The 22,295-nt window shown below is 42.1% G+C and overlaps 1 protein-coding gene and 1 long non-coding RNA gene across 3 annotated transcripts in view; one reads left to right on the top strand and one right to left on the bottom strand.

The window, feature by feature from the left end:
* Positions 1–1,879: 1,879 nt before the first annotated feature.
* On the bottom strand, positions 1,880–9,635 carry SLITRK5 (SLIT and NTRK like family member 5). 2 transcript variants are annotated; one of them, XM_070800378.1, is made up of 2 exons: positions 9,375–9,635; positions 1,880–6,153 (listed from the first exon to the last, which is right to left on the bottom strand). In XM_070800378.1, the coding sequence occupies exon 2, from the start codon at positions 6,143–6,145 to the stop codon at positions 3,257–3,259; it is 2,889 nt and encodes a 962-aa protein (XP_070656479.1). In that variant the 5' UTR covers positions 6,146–6,153; positions 9,375–9,635; the 3' UTR covers positions 1,880–3,256. The 2 variants fall into 2 exon arrangements, with proteins under 2 accessions (XP_070656479.1, XP_070656480.1); XM_070800379.1 differs by lacking the exon at positions 9,375–9,635 and adding an exon at positions 8,719–8,996.
* A 12-nt stretch (positions 9,636–9,647) lies between these two features.
* LOC139186226 (uncharacterized) overlaps positions 9,648–22,295 on the top strand; it is a 173,487-nt gene continuing 160,839 nt past the window's right edge. Inside the window, exon 1 of the long non-coding RNA XR_011569787.1 lies at positions 9,648–10,796. This is a non-coding gene — a long non-coding RNA (uncharacterized lncRNA). The remainder of the gene's footprint in view (positions 10,797–22,295) is intronic.

Below are 22,295 nucleotides of genomic sequence, written 5' to 3'. Positions count from 1 at the left end.
TTTTGAATATTAGCATACAAATTATCTACATTTACATGAAATATATTTCTCTGAGATAATTTAAGTATCTACACTATAATCATATATATATAGATAAAAGTAAGATTTTGTAATCTCTACCAGGAGATATATTTGTATGAGATTATGCAACATATCAAATTGAACAAGCACAAAGAGTAAGCTTAGTTTGCATTCAAATTTTAATTGATGTCTGAAATGTTACATATGTTCTCCAAAATTCTATAGAAAGAATTTCCTGGGTTCCTTAATCCAATCATATACCACTGATATACCCAATTTAATTATTTACTCAGTATACCTGAAAACCCAAAATTCAGATATTTAAAACCACATAAATTATGTTCTGTTGTATATGTCAATGTTTTAGCAGGAAACCATATGGAAGGAGAAAAATAATTCATTTTTAAATTCTATACAGTTTCATGATTCTATATGTTAAAATTTCAAGTTTATTAGGGCAAGGATAAATTTCCTTTTATTCTCTTCATACAGATGGGAAGAGTATAATTTAAAATTAGAAATAACTTCTTTCTATAAATTATATAATTGTTATTTTTTGAGATTAAAAAAATGCTGGATACCTTACGAAGAGTAGAGGTAGAAATGAACCACCGACAGCGACAAGATTATATGAAATAGTGCTGGTTTGAAAACAATAATATTCTTTGTAAATCTTTGAAAAATACATCAACAAACTTTCTGGAAGCTACTTCTATTGTCCAGACCTACATTTTTTACTTCATGTAATTGTTGCCTCTTAGTTTTTATACATCAATTAAGAAATAAAATTAGTTACATGGAGGATTCCACTTTGCCTTAATATTTTATAATTCGTACAACACTGTCATATCTACATACGATAATATTGTGAAAGCAATTTTAAAGAAAAATAACTCCCACTGTGAAGACAAAATTAATAGCAACTCCAATTGTGAAGGCAAATACTAATATTTATATTTATCTTCTAATCCTGGATCTAACATGGAGGAGGTAGATGGAGAGTAAGAGATACATTGTTTCCATGATAATAGCATGACATTGTTTATTACTTCCCCTCTGAAGAAAAAATTTTGGAAGGGAAAACTTGCACAGAACTGGGATAGTTTACTTCTCTTGGCCAAGGTAGTATTACTATTTATTTTTTTAACTCCTTAGGGAAACTGTTACCACCTGTTCAATCTGAATTCAAGTAGTTACTGTCAATTTACTCATGGGTGAATGCTGCCTCTTTGTGGCAGAATGCCACGGAAAATGTTCCTTAAACAAAGTTCATGAACAGCCCTTGACATTGTACACATTGCAGGTGAGATTATGCAGACATGTACCAAACACCAATGAAGTATGTGGCTCTTTAAGGTTGAGATTCATCCAAATATTTCCTACCCTTGAATATAATCTAATTCACTGGCAAACCTTACTCAGACATGAACAGCTTATACTCACCAACATTTTGACATTTAGGATATAGATCAACTAGAGATAAAAGTACCCATCACAGTTGTTGCAGGTAGCTTTACACAAGGTAAACTATGCAAAATTGTAGACCAAATAAATAATACTGGTATGACAAAATACAAAATCAATATGCAGTACATTACTTACCATGCTCCACATGTTAGATGGATACTTCAGTAAGGAAAAGGAGTAAAGTTGAAATTTCATGAATGAGCACATTAAATGACACATTTAGATAACCATACTTCCCTGAACCAACAAAGGTGCAATTATATATATTTGATCATTAGGGGGACATTTTAGGAATAGAAGTTAGCTACTGTCTTAAATTAATAATGGCGATTCATTAAATCACACAGCTATTTCTTTGCACTTAAGTAATCATTACTTCAGTCCCTCAATATTTGACATAGTTATCAAGTGTTTATTCAGAAACTATTTAAAAAATTACATGTGCTGGGATACATGAGACTGTAACAACAGTAGCCCCATCTTACAGAGATCGTGTTTGTGGTTATCATCATTGCTTGCTGCCCAGAAGGATAAAGACATTGTATAGAGATTTGTACAGTCCATCATTTGGTCTTCTGAGGTGCCAGTACACGTGGATCTGTACAAATGCAACTGGGTTTGGTTAAACAATCAAAAATTGGCTACAATAGTAGTCAAATCAATACATCATTTTGGTTGACTAATAAAAATACTTTTAAATCTTCTCTAATAAAACCAGAAACTTGCACATGATTCTCACTGGAATGGCCCAATTAATTGCCCCAAATATTTTTCTTTTATACATTGGGATACAGTGTTTTTTTGTTTTTGTTTTTGTTTTAATTACAGATCCAATTGGGTGGGTTGCATTGATTTTTAAGATGTAAGTTCTCCATATTTTTAATAAGATTTTAAATGCCTTCCTGATATCACTTCAGTTTTGGAAATACAGCTCCTTTTATAGTGCAACACCTCTGTGAAAATCATAGGCTAAATAGTGAAGGAAAGAGAAATGCTAAATGCGCATATAAAAATAGGTGCTACAATAAAATATTCGTATATTTCATCAATAAGTTATTTTGACTAATCAATTATGGATCATATAGCTCTGTAATTTTAATGATTTGTCCACATCTATGGTGATCTTTTCAAGATCACAATACTTTTGTTCTTTTAATTCAAATGTCCAGAATGCATACAAACACATCCTTTAAAAAGAAAGGAAAGGAATGAGAGAGGAGGAAGGCAGGGAGGCAGAGAAAGAGAGGAAGCAGAGAAGAGAGAATGGGGACGGGAAAAAGAGAGAGAAAGAAAAAAAAAACTTTCTATTAAAGTTGGGGGTGTGCTAATCTCTCCACAAAAGCCATCTAGACCCACCCATGGCTCAAAGGGGGAGAAGGGGAAGGGGAAAAGAGTAAAAGAGGAAGAGGAGAATCTATGCGCTGTCACCTTCCACCATTCTCAACACTTCCAACCACTACAAAAATGACTATGACCTTTAACAAGTCACCCGCAAAGCAAACTGCCCTCCATAAAGCCCTTCTCCTCGCCTCCCCCACACGCAAGAAGAGAAAGTGATGTGCCCAGTGTACACAAACGTTTCCCTGCGTGTGGTATTAAAAGGAAATTGCACACCCTTTCAGTATCTTCCGCCGAAGCTGAGAATCTCGTGCCAAGGCACTTCACCCTAAACGTTGAAACAACACAATGAATCAAATGGGGTTCACGGTGTGTGTCTGCTCGCTTGTTTGTTTGAAATGCAAGAGCTCCAAGGGAGTTTCTTTGCTTTTTAGAACTGGCTAAAGGTGGTCTGTTTTTCCAGCACTTCGAGGTAGTCCGGCTCAACGTTTAGTTTAGCTTTTAGCTCCAGATACTCGTTCCGGTTGGGTTCTACAAAGACAGCACTGGGGGGGCTGTAGAGCACCGGTTCCCTCAGCCTGCTGTCCCCCGCCCCCGGGTGCAAATACTGATGGGGGCGTCTCAGGTCATAGTTGGGGGAGAAGGTGTAAGCAGCCGGACTGCACGGGAATTTCGGGTATTCCGGGAGGCTGTTGCCGGCGGGGGTGGTGGCGCAGTGTTTGTCTGGTTCTAAAATGCCCCTGTAAAAGCGATCGGCGTCCTGCACCGGCGAGAGCAGGTCCTCCCGGGGCTCGATGGTGCTGACGCTATAGGCGGGGCTCCGCAAGTGGTGACTTTCCCGCCTCTCGTCCTCCCCCGCCGGCTGCAGCTGCACCGGGGGCGGGGGCTGCGGCTGCGGCGGCGGCGGCGGCGGCTGCAGGTGGTGGTTGCTGCTGCTGTAGGTGACCTTGAGCTCGTGCAGGTCTTTGTAATCCTCCACGGAGTTGCCCTCCCGCGAGCGGTAGATGGGGTTTTTGCACATGTGGCCCAAGGGGTGGGGGATGTACTCGTACACGTGGCCCGCGGGCGTCTTCACCTTGGGCAGCGCCGGCGCGCGGTGCTGCGCGTGCGCGTGCGGGTGGACCCCCGCGCCGCCGCTGCCGCCGCCGCCTCCGCCGCCGCCGCCGTACACGCTGTACTGCATGTTGAAGGAGCTCACGTCGGAGTTGTGTGTGCTGGCGTGGTCGCTCTGGTGCTTCTTCCGGCGCTTCACGACGAGCACGAAGAGCCCCGCAGCCACGAAAACCGACATGATGAAAACCAGCAGCAGGCTGAGGATCAGCACCGACAAGGGCACCGACGACGCGGCGCCTCCGCCCGCGCCCAAGCCCGCGGGCGCCCCGGTGGCGTTCAGACGCACGGCAGGGGTCACCGCGCTGGTCCTCGCGGGGACCTGGATGGACGAGGGCGCGGGCGTGGACACCACCACGTCCGAGTAGTCAGGGCACAGCAGCTCCGACTTAATGGAGCGCATATCCGTCTCGGCGAACTTCTTGGGCGCCTTGCAGATGACCTCGTCCACCAGGACGCCCGCTTTGAGCTGCTCCACCCACAGCTTCATGCCCACCACGTCGCAGGTACAATCCCAAGGGTTGTCGTGCAGGTCGATTTGGATGAGTGACGTCAGCTGGTCCAGGACTCCGCTCACCGGCAAGGAGGTGAAGTGGTTACTCCTGAGGTTGAGCCTCAGGAGAGTCAGGCCTGAGAAGACGCCTGAGGGCAAGGTCTGCAGGAGGTTGTTGTTCAGGAATAGCAGCTGGAGGTTTGGGACCGGGTCGAAAGTCCCAGGTTGAATCTCGCGGATGAGGTTGTATTGGAGGAAGAGATACTGCAGGCTCTGCAGGCCGTAGAACAGCTCCGGGCTCAGCCGCTCGATCCTGTTGCCATTTAGGTAGAGGCGCCTCAGGTTGGTGAGGTCCCCGAAGGCGCGGTCCTGGATCATGGAGATGCGGTTGTTGCCCAGGTGGAGGAGGTCCAGCCCCGTGGCCTCCAGGAAGTCACTCCTGCGCACCAGGGCGATGTAGTTCTCCGTCAGATACATTTTCTTGGGGTTGTAGGGCTTGGGCTGCAGCTCTGCGATGCTCTCGATCTTGCGCTCCTGGCAGTTGACGTTGAGGCCCAGATCGGAGATTTGCAGGTTGCAAGTGCACGCGGTGGGACACTCCAAAGGCACCGGAGATTTGGTCTGGTAGGCGATACTGGGGCCATAGTTGCCATAGCCCAGGTCCTTGGAGGGCTGCCTAGAGGTGGGGCGCACCCTGGGCTTATTGGGTTGGCGAGTCCCCTTAGGGGGCTTCAAGGGGGGTTTGTAAACAGCAGAGGAAGAAGTGGCCACGGAATTCACCGAGGCCGGGGTGGTATGTAAGTACCCCGTGGTGCTCAGAGGCGTCTGCGGCCTCATCTCATAGTCCGAAATAAGTTTCCTTGGGCAGAGTTCCTGCTTGGACACTTCGTCCAAGTCCCGGCCGTGTAAGCGGAAGGGGGTCTCACAAACCACATCCCCCACCAGGGCGGAGTAGGAGATGCTGTCTAACCAATCCTTCAGGGAGATCAGCTCACAGGAGCAATTCCAGGGGTTTTCCTCCAGTTGTAACTCCACGACTTTATCCATATGCTGCAAGAGCCCCACGTAGGGCAGAAGTTTCAGCCGGTTCCCCCGCAGGTCCAAGTGCGTTAACGGCACAAAACGGAAAAGGTTGTTGGGTAAACTGGACAAGAGATTGTCATTGAGGATAAGCACCTGCAACAAATGCAGTTTCCCAAAAGCGTTGGGTTCAATGACACTGATGTAATTGTAATCGACCTGTAGGTACTCCAGGCTCTCCAAGCCAAGGAAGGTATCATCACGCAGAAGTTCCAGTTTATTATTGTTCAGATGCAATCTCCTTAAACCCCGCAGCCCGTGGAAAGCCCCGGTCTCAATGTCCTGGATTACATTGCTCCCCAGATGCAAAATCGAAGCCCCAGTGTAATTGACAAACTCATTGGGATAGAGACGACTCAAAAGGTTTCCAGACAACAAGAGGTGGTAGATTGGGAAACGGGGAGGGCTAATTTCTGAAAGGCTGATGATCCCCCGATTTTCACAGCTCACAGTTAAAATGCCGTCCTTTTCCTCACAAGGACATGCATTGTCACAAATTTCCCCATAATAATCGATGGTTTCTGCACACGAAAGGACGAGAGATGTTAGAGCAAACGCTAGAGTCTGCAGCATCCAGCTCTGCATTTTTCTGTGAAGATCCTGTTCCAAAGTTACTGGGGGGCAGCACGTGTGCATTTTATCTCCTGCAAGGGAGGGGGGGGGGGAGGAAACAACAGAATATGACAAAAACTTAAGGAATCAATCAGAAAGTCTCTTTCCTTCCTAATACTGTTTTTCTGACATCCAGAAGAAGGGGAGAGTAATGACACCCCACACCCCAAGGTACATAGACATTCTCCAGACTTTATTAAAATCTGATATTCACTTTGATTTAAAGGTTGATTTCATTTTCTAATGACAACAGGAACATGCTGCTCCTTATAAGATAAGAGCAGGTTAGACAAAATCCAGTTTTAGTGTTCTTGCCTGCCCCCCCTCACTTTCAAAACAATCCATAAATATACATAAAATGGCTGTCAGTTCAGATTCACGGTTTAAATTTTAGAGAAAAGAAGCACCATTTTTATCAGGTTCCCCACCTCACCTATACCCAGTCCCTCTGCTTTTCTTTCAAAACCTCTTCAGTTAACAGTTCACCGTGAAGGTCTCCCATTTTCACAGTTTTGCCCAGGAGCCACAATACTTGGGCTATTTTAAAACCATCGCTGGAAATGCCAGGGTGGGAACCTGAAGAATACTTTTCACAGAGGCAAAAAGCATGCGAGATAAGGCATCAAAAGGACCCAGAAGAAGCTCTTAAGGCCAATTGTCTTCGGGAGCTTTGAGCATGGAGAAAAAGGAGAGCGCTTTCGCTTTGATGGTGGACTTCACTATTACGTTATTAAGCACATCAGCGTCCTAATTGCATGCACGGTGCCACTTAGCAGCGCCTCCCCGAGAGCGCCCTGCGTCCACTTCTCCTCATTGATCATGTCAGCGACGCTACTAAACCGCATTTTTAAGCCACTGAAATAGTTCTGCACGATGGATTACAAAGAACTCTGCGAAGGCATCCGCAATCCGGGAACAAGCTCCGGGTACCTGGAGTTTCAAGAAGGCGTTCCCACCGCTTACCCGGAATCAGCTAAAAGTAAACCCAGGACCAGCGCCAAAGCCTTCCTCACCTCGGGCTCCGCCACGGTATGCAAAACTAACCCTACCAAATTAGCAAAATTGGGACTGAACTACCACCTCGTCAACATCCCCACCACTGGAGTTGCTTATTGTATTTAATTATCAAGGCTTTACTCCCCTCCTTCTTCCCTCAGAAAGGGGACTTGGGCTGATTAAGAGGCAAAATAGAAGGAAGAAAAGAAGGGAGGACAGCAAGTGATACAAGTCAGTGCTTTAATATCCGAATTTCATCTCCCCAAGGAATCAATCTGACCCTCCTCTCCCTTTTCTTTCTGGCTTTCTTTTTGTCCCTTTAAAGGCTTCCTTCGACTTCCTACTTCGAGTCGACAGCAGCGCTCAGAAGGAAAGGACATAAATGGAGTGAGTGTGTGCGAGTGTGTGTTGCGTTGGTTGGGAGAAGGAGGGGGAGAGGGAACATTCGGTAGAAATGCTGGGCTCATGGAACCAATGCCTTTTTTCTCTGTCCAGCCTTGCTTGGCCCTGCCTCACCACCCCCGAAGTCTGATGTTGAATCACAACTCCTAACTAAAGCCAAGACGGTTCTGAAGCACGGGTTCAAGCCTGGAGACCACGATCTGGATACCCGAGTCGACTCCAGCCCGTGTTATGAAGAGCCCCTGCATTCGCACGCACGTGTGCAAGTGTGCCTGCGATTCATTCACGTGTGGTCACCCAGACGTGTCGAGACGAATGGGAACCCACAATATCTAAACCTTGCAAGTATCCCCGACCTCCCAACGCAGCGACAAAACACTTCCTGGCTTAACAGCAGCACAGACACCCTCTATGAGAGCAAAACGTTTACCTTGAAATCGCCGTTCTCCGTTGGATCAAATCGGCACAGCCATTCAGCGGGGGCTGGATCCCCTCCCCCTCCCGCCCGGCGCTTCCTCGCCCCCATTCACCTCCCACCCTCTCTGACAGCCCACAGCCAAACGTGTCCAGCCAATATTAAACTTGAGCGTTTACAACTTTAATTCAGTTCTGGCTCGCCAGGGTCGAAGAGCTTCCCTCTCACCCCACTCCCGATTCCCTCCTCCCTGCTATCAAAGGAGCCCGAAAATTTGAGCAAATAAAGTTGAATGAGCCGGGCAAGGCTGACATTTCTGACTGGGAAACGCACCTCCGATGTAAATTCGCGGGGACGCTGCATATTCTCAGAGTCTCAGATTTTTTCTTTCTTTTTTTTTCTTTTTTGGAGGGCGGGGGTGGGGAAGCTGTATCTGTTTCCCCCCTCCTGCCCACAAAGAATTAAACCCTGGATCGTCGTCCTAAGCATCCCATCATGAAGCAGCGTGGGGCCGGGTGGGCTGAAGCCCGGCACCCAGGCCGGACCCGCGGCTCCGGGGCGCAGGTGCTCCCAGGGCGGCCCCCAGGCAGGAGCCCCCGGAGTTCCAGAACGCGAGGCTCCCCCTCCCCCACTCCGCCCCAAAGCGAAGGCCGGGAAAGGGGAGGAAGGAGGGGCGGGAGGAGAGGGGAAGACAGCCACCCGGCCGCCACACACACAGACACACACACACAGAGACACAACACACACGCTGGAGCCTCTTTGGCAAAGTAAACGGCCGACTTACCCCGTCTCACATCTCCAAGGCCCACTCAACATAGCCACCCTTGCAAAAAAACCAAAAAAACAAAAACAAAAAAAACCCCCAAAAACCTCTTTGGAGTGTGCACTAGGGCTCGCGAGTCGAGGCGGGGCGAGCACCGCGATCCGGGCGGCTGCGAGGAAAGAGGCGCCCGGACGCCGCCAGCCCCGGGCCGCCGCCGCGGTGGCGACCGCGGGTTCCGGGGCTCCCCGAAAGGCTCTCCCCGGCGCTCTCCGTGGTAGTTGGAGCGGGCAGCAGGGTGTGGGGGTAGAGTCGGGGCGGGTGGTGGTGGGGGGGAACGATCCGGAGCGGCGGGCTGGGAAGGGAGGGGGAGGGGGCGGCGGAGGGCCGGCGGTCGAGGCGCCGCGCTGTAGGGGCCGGGAGCCGGGCGGGGCGGGGAGAGAGCTGCTGGAGGGAGGGGAGGGGGAGGAGGCGCGGAGCCCGAGGAGGGGGACGCCGAGCGGGCTTGCCTGGCCCCGGGCGGCCCAGCTAACGTGACGGTCAGCCTCGCCGAGCGCTCGCATCCGCTCACACTCAGGCTCACTAGCACACTCGCTCCCAAGCCCGCGCCACCGCGCAATCGCGGGGTCCCCGGCATCGTCCGCTGCACCGGTCCCCTCGCCCCCCAGGCGGGTACTTACTGTTGCCATCTGCCTAGGGGCCAACTTTCTCCGAGCCAGCAGCGGCCGCCGCCCCCTCCAGCCGCCTCCGGCCCCTGGCACCCGCCGGCGTGGGTTCGCGCGGGCCGGCCCTCCCCTCCCCCCTGGGCTGTCCTCGCCGTCTTCACCACATTCCCCCCTGGTCAGTGGCGCACGCCCGGGGACGAGCCAGAGGGAGCGGGGCGCAGGGGTTTGCATACATCGCCCGCCTTCTTCTTGCAGCGCACACTGTACATGGTAGAGAGGGGGCGAGCGAAGGTGGCACCGGCCCCTCGGCTGTTCCCGCGGCGGCTGCGGCTCCGGAGCCGTCCTCCGCCCCCCCTGTGCCGCGGCGACCACCGCACTGGGATCCCGCCGCCGGTGTCCCCGCGCCGAGCCCGCCGCCGCCGCCGCCGCCGCTGCCCCCTGATCAGTGGGTGGAAGGCTCCCGCATCCTCTTGGCCATTTCGTCGCTCCGGGTGTTTGCAGGGGCTTTTTCTCTATTCGTTCTCCGGATGCGGCGCACGATCTTCATTATTTGGGATTCTCTATCTCCGACATCCTTGAGGGGCCGGGAGGGCAGGAACAGCGTTGTTCTAAGCCTGTGGCGTGTCCCGGCAGCCCGGCGGCTCTTAAAAAAAAAAACACCAAAAACCAAAAAACTCAGAGAAAAGTCGCGTCTTCCTTCCCGGGCGGCGAGGAGGTGGCCACGCGGTAAGCTTCGCGGGGGTCTCTGAGGCAGCTGCTCCGGCGTGGGCGCAGGGCCCCGTCCGGTGCACTTGTTTATTGTCGCGCGGCTGGTGCGAGCCAAGCTGCAGCAGACATGATGGGCCCGGGGCGAAGCGGGTGCTCCGCGGCCGATAGATGGCAGCCGAGGGCGAAGGCGTCCCCGGGCTCCGGCGGCGCAACGGGAGCCTCCCCACTACCCGCCCCTCGCCGCCCCCCCGCTCCCGGCCGGGACGGCCACCTTCGTGGGAGACAGAGGAGTCTTGGACCGTGTGCGTAACACAAGCGTGGGACTGTGGCAACCCTCCGATTGAAAAAGGGAGGAGTGGAAATAACCCCGACAGTGTCAGGCTGCTTGGTGGTCAGGAACAGATGATTCCAACTCTGGACTGATGGTGTGCCTTCCACCTCGCGTTTATTAGACTCACACAGCCCTTGCTGCTGTCTCTTGTCCTGTAAAGGACCTGGAAGAGGGAGTGGTCCACTTTAGCTGCAAACAAGGGCGCTTTTTATTTTTTTAAGAATTACGTTTGATAAGTATGCCTAGGCGATACAAGGGATGTGAACGACTTTCAGAGAGATTGTGAATATTATTTGGTGCATACTAAAAAGCCGGAAATCCCTAAATAAATGCAGTAAGGATAGAAAGCAAGTTTCTTGAAGAGTCACCTGCTAAACTCTACTAGCGTCTTCTCTACAGTAAGTATTCCTGGCTCTTTTCATGAAACCAGACAGCTCCCTCCCCAAAAGAGAGTCTTTACCTTCCTAACGCACATTTCCACTGTTTGTAATATTAGAGCTGTAGTCCATCCCAGGCATAGAAGAAAAGTTGATCCTTCTAAGTGGCTTCAATGTAGTTTACACATGTGTCTGTTCTTTTGATAACTGGGTAGTTTTATCACTTAAATGTATTTTACTCATTTAAGTTTGGAATTAATTGTGTGGTATCTTTTGTAGTTGTCTTAAACATAACTGATATCGTGTCCTTTTTGGTAATATTTGGGGCAAAATTGTGGTTATAATACCCTGATTACATATAAAATTAATATTAATTCTGAAAAATATGTATATACACATTGCCACTATCACACCTTTCTACATCCTCTCTATTGAATTAGAAAGTTTTCTAGAGGTGGTGAATACGATAGTCTTCTGAGGTTTTGCAAAATTTCTTGAAAAATTTTCTTCTGAGTCTATTTTGCAATTTCTTTTTGTTTTTTTTGACTAAAGCCTTTCAAACTTGGTTTGGAAAGATTTTGTTACTTTTGCTTAAATTTGGGGTAGGTACCAGGGAGGGAGAAAAGAAGAAATCTATAGTATCAGATAATTAAAAGTAAAGTATTATAATAATATAAAGTATATAAATAATAATAATAATAATAATATAAAGTATTATAATAATAGAACTTCCTAGTAAATTTATAAACAATTTGGCCTAGGAATGATAGTCACTTGCTACAGGTACATTATATAAAACAGGCAACTTAAACTTCACCCAAAACAGGTGTGTTGCTGTATTGTTTATTTAGTCATTATCTTCTAACATGATATAAACATTGTAGAATTTTTTTAAAGTATAAAATTGCTCTTATATTTGCAAAATGAAAGTATTTAAGTGTCATAATTTTCAAATTACATGTAAATTACAGTTAGAAACTTTTGGAATATAAATGTTAAGCTCTATCACAGAGACATATTTTTCAATGTTGATAATCCCTATAGAAGTTATCAATGGGTATAAAGTGGCTTATATAATTATTAGACTTCTCAAAGTAACTGAAGCAGTTTAGTTCATTCTTGTATTCCTTTCCTAAATCTTCACAATTGCATTTAATATCAAATTTTAGTTTAATTTTTGGTTTCGTGTTATTTTTACTTTATTATCCTAATTAAAATACAGCCTGTTAAGCAGCATTAACATGTTTGCAATTGACTTAGGTTATAATTTTGTTAGAAACACTGACACTAAAAGTATTGTAGTTTGCCTCTTGTGGTTGGAGAAGTTAAGGACAACTTTCTGTCATTAACTCAGTATTCAGGACGGCCTGAGACGCCACCGTGAGTTTACCACTAGGAGTCTCTGTAAGCTTCCCTGCAGGAAAGTGGATTTTGAGAAAATACCGTGACATGAAGAGACAAGAACAGAAGAATGGAGAAAGAAAACCTGATAAAAACAAGAAAAGGCCTCGTTTTTTAGTGTGTAGACTTTTGTTTGCTTTGACTATTGACTACTGCCTAGAAAAGATATAAATGAATCATGTAGCTGATCTAATTGAAGCAAGATTTTTATCTAGAGGAACAAACATGTTTTAGTCTGTATTCAACAATATATAGTCATGTGATATGTATACATGCTACAACTCAACACTCAAATGTATGCATATGATTACATAAACACACTTAGGAACTAGAAAATTAAATGACTGATCAAATACATCTCTCCAGATTTTAGGTCACTGATACTAAATTGGACATTTTTTGATTGAGATGGATGTGAAAAGCTGAGAATCTTTGTCCAGCTGTTTATAAATATATTAATGCATATTATAATTAGCTCATGATCTCATGTCATTATGAATACATTTCCTATGTGGTAATAGATTTGTCAATAATTAGTGCAAATTATGGACCTAATTTAATACCTGCATATTAAAATTTAAGTTCAAACTACAATTAGCATATTTGTCACTTAAAATTGACCATATAATTTTGTGAATTCATATTTATTATTACCTGGAATTATTGTTTTAGTGCCTTATGAACCCTGGAAAAGTTCTTATATTGAAAGCATTTCTTAAGATATCTCATCAAATTACTTTTATGTATCACTCTGTGGTTTATTTAGAATAGTAAAGAGCTTAGTCAAGAATTATAGTCCATCATGCAGGAGTCTAACAGAGATTATAAAAAAGGAAATTCTTTGGTGATAATTATGAGACTTTACAGCTATAAATCAAAATCATTGAGATCAAAACCAGTAGACCTTGTATTTTCTGTTGTTGTTGTTAGCCCGACTAGTGAATTAGGATTTTAGAAATTTAATGCTAGATTCCAGACTCCTCCCAAATTAACTTGGATAAATTACTTTTGTGATAATAATAGCTAAGAAGACTATATACTACCCTATTTAGTAAATGAAAAAAGTTTCAGATTTAAATTATGTTTTTAATGTCTTTGAAGTTAAAATTACATATCCCACGTACCCCTGAAAGGAGAAACGTTTTTCTTGGAGGTGAAAACAAGAGTCATCATTTATGATCGTTTCTCTGTGCAGTTGCTAAACTAAATAATGATATAGCATATTGTTTTGATCAATTTCCTACATTTCAAATTACAATAATTAAATATATCATGTAGTGATATTTATCAAATCTGAAATGGCTGACTAAACTGACTTAATTTTCCAAGATTATTTATTGACTTACAGACTTCATTAGTTATTTGCAGTCTTAGAAATATGCTCTCAGAGGCATCAAAGAAAAGATGTATAAAGTAGACTATTTTCTTCCTGTCTCATATAGTTCCTTGTTCAGTTCAGTTCAGTTGCTCAGTCGTGTCCGACTCTGCGGCCCCATGAACCGCAGCATGCCCGGCCTCCCTGTCCATCACCAACCCCCGGAGTCCACCCAAACCCATGTCCATCGAGTTGGTGATGCCATCCAACCATCTCATCCTCTGTCGTCCCCTTCTCCTCCTGCCCTCAATCTTTCCCAGCATCAAGATCTTTTCAAATGAGTCATACCCTCTGTTGTTGTTGCCAGTTTTAGGTATTAAAACATCCTCTTTGGAGGACCACTTGAAAATAACTACCGTAGCCTAAAAGGTGTTACCAAAATAAAGTATAGGACGTGATATGTAAGAAGATATTCATTGTAACAGACTCATGCATTTGTAAATGGTTTAGAACAGCCTACGTGTCTGACTAAACGAGAAGTGGTACATATCAACCTATAATTTAGGAGACCTTTCTTCCTGTAGTAACAGTGTATATAGGAGTCCAGATCTGTCATTATTAATAGTGTATGTAGCATCATCTATGCACCCTGTTGAAACAGAGAGAGAAACAGAGAAAGATAGTAAGAAAGGGAGAAAAGAGAAATTTTCAGGAAAGATACACAAATTTTGCAGTAGTGATTGCCTCTTGGAGAACTGGAAAATCTTGAGTAGAATGGAGATTTATTTTTCATCAAACACATACACACACACACACACACACACACACAGAGTGAGTGAATGAGTGAATGCTCAGTGGTATCTGATTCTTTTGCAACCCTACAGGCTATAGTCTGCCATGCTCCTCTGTCCATGGGATTTCCCAGGCAAGAATACTGGAGTGGGTTGCCATTTTCTTCTCCAAGGGATCTTCCCAACACAGGGGTTGAACTTGTGTCTCCTGCATTGGCAGGAGGGTCCTTTACCACTGAGTTACCGTGGAAGCCACCTGGAAGAGTGTGTATATATATATATATATATATATATATATATATATATATATATTTATTTACATGTACATTATATATAAACATTTCAATTTACATGCACATTCCTTATAAAAACATTATGTACTTGAGAAATAAGGATAATATTTGGAAGAATGATAGGAAAGGTGATGAAGAAGACGATTTTACCAAATTACAATCTGTCTTATAGTTCTCAAAACTTTTTTTTTTTTTAATGATGCACTGTTACCTATGGAGGTACCAAATATCTTTCTTAAAATATGAGTATAAACTAGTTAGTTAAAATGATTTCTCTCCGTAGCCCTTATATGTGCCACTCAATTCTAGCTACCAATATTAATTAATAGAAGCTAGCTTCCCTTTATCTTCACTATACAGAGCCATACTATGTACTGGCAATATTAGCTTTATTTGATATGATGAGTGAAGGGAACGATCAAAATGATTCTCTAGAGAGAATAAGTGATTATATTTGAAATGGTCAGCAGCAGATCTTCACTGCTCTCTGCAGGAAGACGAGTGAGTGTGTAATTGTGACATATTCTAAGTATACAAACTAATATCAGGCCCTGTTAGAACAAAGTCTGCTGCCATCTGGCTTAGACTCGCTTGCATTGAAATATGCACATTCCTGTGGACAAGAGGCAGTTTCATTATAGAGCCAGATAAGCCTTTAACTGTATCTTCCTCCTGGAGCTATGATTTGTCTCTTGGAATTCATCGGTTCTTAGTTCTCAAATATCTCTAGTCATTTCTAGGAAACAAGTCCAAACAAGCATTTTGTTATGCCTGTATTTTCTGTATCCTTTCTGGTTTTGCAGAGAAAAACAGTCATTCTAAAATTGGGTCCTCAGGATGTTTAAAAAATGACTGCTGCTTGCATAAGAATGTCTACATTGACCATAGTTTATTCAACTTTTATCAACTGGAATCCTTCATTCAACAGGAGACTCCCATAATCTTTTTATCCCTTCAAAATAAATTTACTTTTCCCCCAACTCCAATCCTTTGCTTTCTGCTGCCGTTTTAAGCAACTGGCATTTTACTTTTATGTATTGTTCTCAAAAATTCATTGTAAATACTTTCTTCATCAAAACAGTCTTCCCTGCCACCTCTAACCAACGTTAAAGATTTAATTATCTAAACATTATCTTACATTATCTAGCACAGTGTTCTAGTCACTGCATAAAGTTTTCCTTTAATCTGGACTAGGCTATCATGTTTTATTGAGAACAGAATTTTACTGTGTTTATTACCCCGTTAGCAGTGAGAAAAATGAGCTCCCAATAATTATTTGTATACACGTGCATGTGTGCTTAGCCTCTCAGTCGTGTCTGACTCTGCGACCCTATGTACTGCAGCCCACCAGGCTCCTGTAGCCATGGGATTCTTCAGGCAAGAATACTGGAGTGGGTTGTCATTTCCTCTTCCAGACCCAGGGGCTGAACCTGCGTCTCCTGAGTCTCCTGCATTGGCAGGCAGTTTCTTTACCACTAAGCCACCTGGGAAGCCCCTTTGTATATACAAGAAATACTTATCCACTTATGAGTTTATTCATTCAACAAATTTTTTTAGTACCCATATTGTGTTAAGCCCTATTATGTTTGATATAAAACAATGAGTTGATTCATATCAGGATGGTTGGGTGATTTCAGAGATATTTTGACTGTCTGATAAACCACCTACATTCTCTAGTCAAAATAAATGGCATAAAATATAAAAATACTGTTGCATAAATTGTGCACTTGAATAATATTTCTTGTAGCTTACATTTGTCAAGCCCCTACAAGGGTTCTCCAGTAGAACTTTCTGTGAAGGGACTAATCTATACCTGTTTTGTCTAACATGATAGCTATTAACTACAAATGATTACTGAGTAACTGAAATGCAGCTGGTGTTAGAGGAAATAAAGTTTTGATTTTTTTAATTTTAATTAATTTAAATAACCACATGTGACGAGTGGCTACCATATTGGTCGTGCAGTTTGAGAGTATAAATCCCTGAAAGACTGACATAGTGTTTCTTGTGCAATATCTGGGATACCTTGGAAATTCAATCAGTATGAACAGCTGCACTCATAACTAATGATGGTGATTATGACACTCTCAATAAACAAGGACAGTTATGATTCATATTTGGCAAGAGGCCTGATTTGCATTCTGTTGAGGGTCTATATTCAATCCTACTAAATTGCATTGAGTTAAGGGTTTCTACCATTCTTTTACAGGTTCCAAGGCATTTTAGAGGCATTTAAAAATTCCTTTTTACATCCTCATTACACTCCCATCAAGAAGGAAAGGTAGATTATATCAATAGAATTTTATTAGAAGATAAGTGCCTTTTTATGCATGATGAAGTACCCTCTGAAGTGTTTTTCTCCAGATCACACAATGGAATGTTAGTAGAACTGGAAAAGAAAGTCCTAAAGGGGTAATTTGCTTTAGGAGTTTTCTAGAATAGGCTCTTTGTGCAGAGAAGCCTGTCAGTCAGTTGGAAAAAAAAAAAAGTGCACTTGAACACTCTCTCGCATTCCATCTATTTGAATGCAAAAGCTCTATTTTGAAGCTGAGTAGTGTTTTGTACAATTAAAGTAAACAGAGTTTGGACGGCAAATTGTAATTAATGTATTTATTGAATGCAAAAAGGGTTTCCCTGGTGGCTCAGTGATAAAGAATCAACCTGCATTGTAGGAGACTCGGGAAACACAGTTCGATCCCTGGGTCTGAAATATCCTCTGGAGAAGGAAATAGCTCCAATGTTCTTGCCTGGGAAATCCCATGAACAGAGGAGCCTGGCAGGCTGCAGCCCACAGGATCGCCAAAGAGTCAAACATGACTGTGTGACTAAACCACCACCACCACTGAATGCAAATATGGCCTCTAATATCCATGAAGACCTGAGCAAACCTCACTTCATATGAAATCAGATTTATATATTTGAAACAAAAATGTAATAGCTTCGTAATCAGTTCCAATTATAACAAATTATTACATATTTTGAGATTGTTTTGTTTTTAATTAATCTAAAATGTTGGTAATAAAATTAACCTATACTTCCACTGTGGGACAAATCAATGTAGCTTCATAAAGGTGCATTAATGGCTTCAGAGCTCAAGTCCCAAGTAGGTGGGAAGCCATGTGGTCCAGGGCAGTAGACTGGCTCTCAGAGATCTCAGCCCCATTCTTGACTCTGGCTTTGCATCCATTGTGCACGTGCATTTATGAAGACACCTCCCTGGGCAGGTCATATATTTTATATATAAGGAATTTACTGTGCTTTCTCTTCAGTGGACCTTAAGACTGCCACACTGGTTCATCAAAGGATAAGTATTAAAATGTAATCTCCTTGGAAGAAAAATAGCATAATCATTACTCTTAGATTGTAGATTTAAAATTTTTCACGTTATCCTAAAACATAAAGTAAACTTCATGTAAATAAATATTGGCAATCCAGTGCTCATTTGTGAATGGTGTACCTTCTGTGAAAGACAGATCAGAGGCAGTTCAGTGTTTTTTGAATCTAACATGATGCATTTTTTATCCCATGATCAAAGACATTCCATCAATCTCATGAAGCTTTTATAGTGACACTAGATTCATAGTTATTGTCATATGACATATCTTAATGTTTGCTGCAATTTTAATTGATTGTTACATATCCCAGTGAACAAAAAACTAATTTGGATTTGAATCACCAGTATAAGATGCAGAGTTCTTTGTACAGTCAATCTACATCCTTAATTGCTATATTATATGAGTAGTGACTGCTATGCAGGTTGACTTTGATCAATGACTACACTGTCACTTGCTAATATGAAGATAGTCATGAATTTATTTCTAGGTACTTTTAAAAGTATTTCATTATAGTATTGATATGGTAGCCCATTTATAGTATACTTTTTCCTAAAGTAAAGAAGTTTCTATTGATAGTTTTCCCTTATTTTTGAGTTTTTCTACCAATTATTGTTTTACATTTAGTAAAACAGTAGTGAGAGCAAGCTTAGTGTGCCTCCTAAAAAAAATCAGTAATTAAATACTAAAATGACTCCTAGTATATGGAGAATGTGTGTGTGTGTGTGTGTGTGTGTGTGTGTGTGTGTGTGTGTGTGCTCAATCATGTCTGATTCTGTATGACCCCATGGCTATAGCCTGACAGGCTCCTTTGTCCATGGGATTTTCCAGGCAAGAATATTGGAGTGATTGGCCATTCACTTCTCCAGGGGATCTTCCTGACCCAGGGATCGAACATGAATCTCCCACATTCTGGATTCTTTACCGCCACCAGGGAATCCCATATAGAGAAAAGGAGCCTAGATTGATTTCCCAGAAAAAAATAGGAATCTATTTGACTATATTTTTCAATTTGTTATGTGGTTTATCAATCACAGCTAACACAAGCATCAACAGGCAATTTATATATCATTTATAATTTAAAATCAAAGGCAAATAAAATGTATATATATATATATATACACACACAACATACCTATACTCATTCACTGTTTGGTAGCTATTTCACATAGATTTGTCTCATTCTTCCATGTGATTATTACAGAAACTTCATGAAGTATTTTCTTTCTTTACAGATAAGAAAACTGAGTTTCAAGGTAGTTGGTGATGCTCTGTAATTCATACAGACAGTACATTGCAGATCCACACTGTGATAGAATTACAAGGACTCTCAGTATTCATTTTTTCAACTTCACTGTGTCAATTCAAATGCATTCTTTTGAACTTTTACCTCAGTTTAAAGGAAAAGTGAAAACAACTTATCAATACTGAGGGATTAGGTTCAGTAAAGACACCTTCTAAGGGATTCATCATTTCTATAATATCAAATGGATTCTAATCAAAATAGAAATATATTCCAAATTATTAATATATAATACTGTTCTTTAAGATATCATCATAATAAAATATATCTTAAACTGGTCATGAAATACATTTATAAATAAGCCATCCTTATAGTAGTCTACCTTAAGAATATCAAAGAATACATTTGAATCAGTTCTAATGAGGTTGATGAAACTGGAGCCTATTATACAGAGTGAAGTAGGCCAGAAAGAAAAACACCAATACAGTATACTAATGCATATATATGGAATTTAGAAAGATGGTAACAATAACCCTGTGTATGAGACAGCAAAAGAGACACTGATGTATAGAACAGTCTTACGGACTCTGTTGGAGAGGGAGAAGGTGGGAAGATTTGGGAGAATGGCATTGAAACGTGTATAATATCATGTATGAAATGAGTTGCCAGTCCAGGTTCGATGCACGATACTGGATGCTTGGGGCTGGTGCACTGGGACGACCCAGAGGGATGGTATGGGGAGGGAGGAGGGAGGAAGGTTCAGGATGGGGAACACGTGTATACCTGTGGCAGATTCATTTCGATATTTGGCAAAACTAATACAATTTTGTAAAGTTTAAAAATAAAATAAAATTAAAAAAAAAAGAATATCAAAGACATTATTAACTACCAGAAGATATTACACAGTAACCCACAATTATTTTTGAATACTTATATTATGTGCTGTGCTGTGCAGCACAGTTACTCAGTTACTCAGTCATGTCCAACCCTTGCAACTGCATGGACTGTAGCTCCCCAGATTCTGCTGTCCATGGAATTCTCCAGGCAAGAATACTGTTGTGGGGCCATTTCTGGTTCCAGGGTTCTTCCCAACTCAGGAAGCAAATCCACATCTCCTACATTGGCAGGTGGATTCTTTAACACTGAGTCACCTGGGAAGCCCATTTGTAGTATTACATATAATTTTTTTTGTGAAGAAGTCTCTAATAATAATTTTCCCTTATTTTTGAGTTTTTGACTAATGATTATTTTACATTTAGTAAAGCAGGAGTTAGAGCAAGCATTATAAAATCAATCATTATAAAACCACCTAAAAGTCATTAATAACATACTAAAATGATACCTTTGAGGAGTATTCCTATGAATACTTTCATGCATAAGTTTAGAGAGAGAAGTCCATAGCCCTTTGTGATATCAATTTGTTATAAAAATAATTGAAACTTAGCATGACATATTTTCTAAATTTTTTCAAAATAATACATACAATGAGATACCTATGATTTAACTAATTTTGTTAATAATGGAAAAATCATTTTAGTTAATGAATATATTAATCACAAATAGCTAACATCTACTTACAAAGAACTACAAATAAATATTTTATCATTTTTGAACACCTGACTTTAACCATATCAACCTTCTTTGTCAAAGAGTCTTATTTCATTTTGAATACAACATGCACAACTTCATAAAACTCAAAATATTTGGGTACTTGTGTATGTTAGTCTTTCCTCAATGTCAATAAAATTATAATGGGATGGTTTGCCATAATTATGAATCTCCAAATATTGAACATTCATAAATATTAGAATCATCATTGGCTATCACACTTCATCTATTTATTACCATGCTGAAATATGTAAGTGTGTAAAAACAGTAAAAGTATCTGTCCACTTTAGCGGTTCATGACGTTTCTGACCACCTTCTCCTAATATGCGCTAAGAGAGCAGGCAGCAGTGCTTGAGAATGCATCTTGGAGTTCTTCCAGGAACTAAGTCAAAGAGCAATGCCTGCATTCACAAAGAAGCATTCACAGCTGTCAGAAGTTAAATGTCCATGAGACTCACGATACAGCTGCAGTCCTTCCAGCACACTGACAGGATCTGTGGAAACTAGAATTTGATAACTAATTTTCTTCCATGGGAAAAAAATAATCACAGCAGAACGATGACTCTCTGCCTGACCAGTAATAAATAATTATGCATTCACAACACATGAAGCATCCTTGTCCTACGTTACTTAGCCTGCTCTGCTTTTGCAGCTAATTTTCACTACCACAGAAAGCACACTTACTGCGATACACTGTCAATGAACTTCTTGTAGGCAAACACCTGCAGATACCTGCTAGCAGTGAGTGCGTGAGATTTAGGATGGTAAAAATTGTAGCATGAATTGTAGCAGAATCTGCAAAGCAATATTAGGTAGAAATGAGTGTGTGAGAGCAGGCATGAGGGAAGAAAGGCACACATAAACAGGTATTTTGTGTTTTCATTTATACTTGAGTGCACAGAATGCATTTTTTTTGGTCAAATGTTTAATGTAGTTGAGTAGAATAATATAAAAGGGAGATATATTTGAAAATAAGGTTTTCAGTCTGAAATAATCTATCCCAATTCATTATCAGGTGTTTTTGGGGCAAATGATTATTGATTATGTGCTCAGTCATGTCTGACTCTTTGCCACCCCATGGACTATAGTCCACCAGGCTCCTCTGTCCATGGAATTTCCCAGGCAAGAATACTGGAGTGGGTGCCATTTCTTTCTCCAGGGACAAGTGATTACTCTGCTGGAAATATTCAGGCTTATATTCTCTATATCCATATGGAGATAACAGTCACTAAGAACTTGAATTACTTAAAAAAGTACTTTTTGAAATATCTTAAAATTTTAAGTGAGATTATAAATCTCTGTTTCTGTAAATAGTTTAGGTGGTGTCCAAATGGAGGTAAATGGATTAGCTTACCTTCAGGTAACTATACAACTGTATGGTTGAATAGAAAAAAACCATTTGAAAATGTATCCATTTTTAATTGTTGAGTCACTTAGTTGATCAATAGTTTCTAAATATTATAATATTATAAAGATCTGGTTCCTAAAACCAAATGAATTATTGAAGATTTTCTATCCCATCTAAAATTAAAAACAA

Source organism: Bos indicus, chromosome 12 (assembly GCF_029378745.1).
Source record: "Bos indicus isolate NIAB-ARS_2022 breed Sahiwal x Tharparkar chromosome 12, NIAB-ARS_B.indTharparkar_mat_pri_1.0, whole genome shotgun sequence".
In the NCBI taxonomy this organism is placed as follows: Eukaryota; Metazoa; Chordata; class Mammalia; order Artiodactyla; family Bovidae; genus Bos; species Bos indicus.
This window is presented reverse-complemented; position numbering and strand designations above follow the sequence as displayed.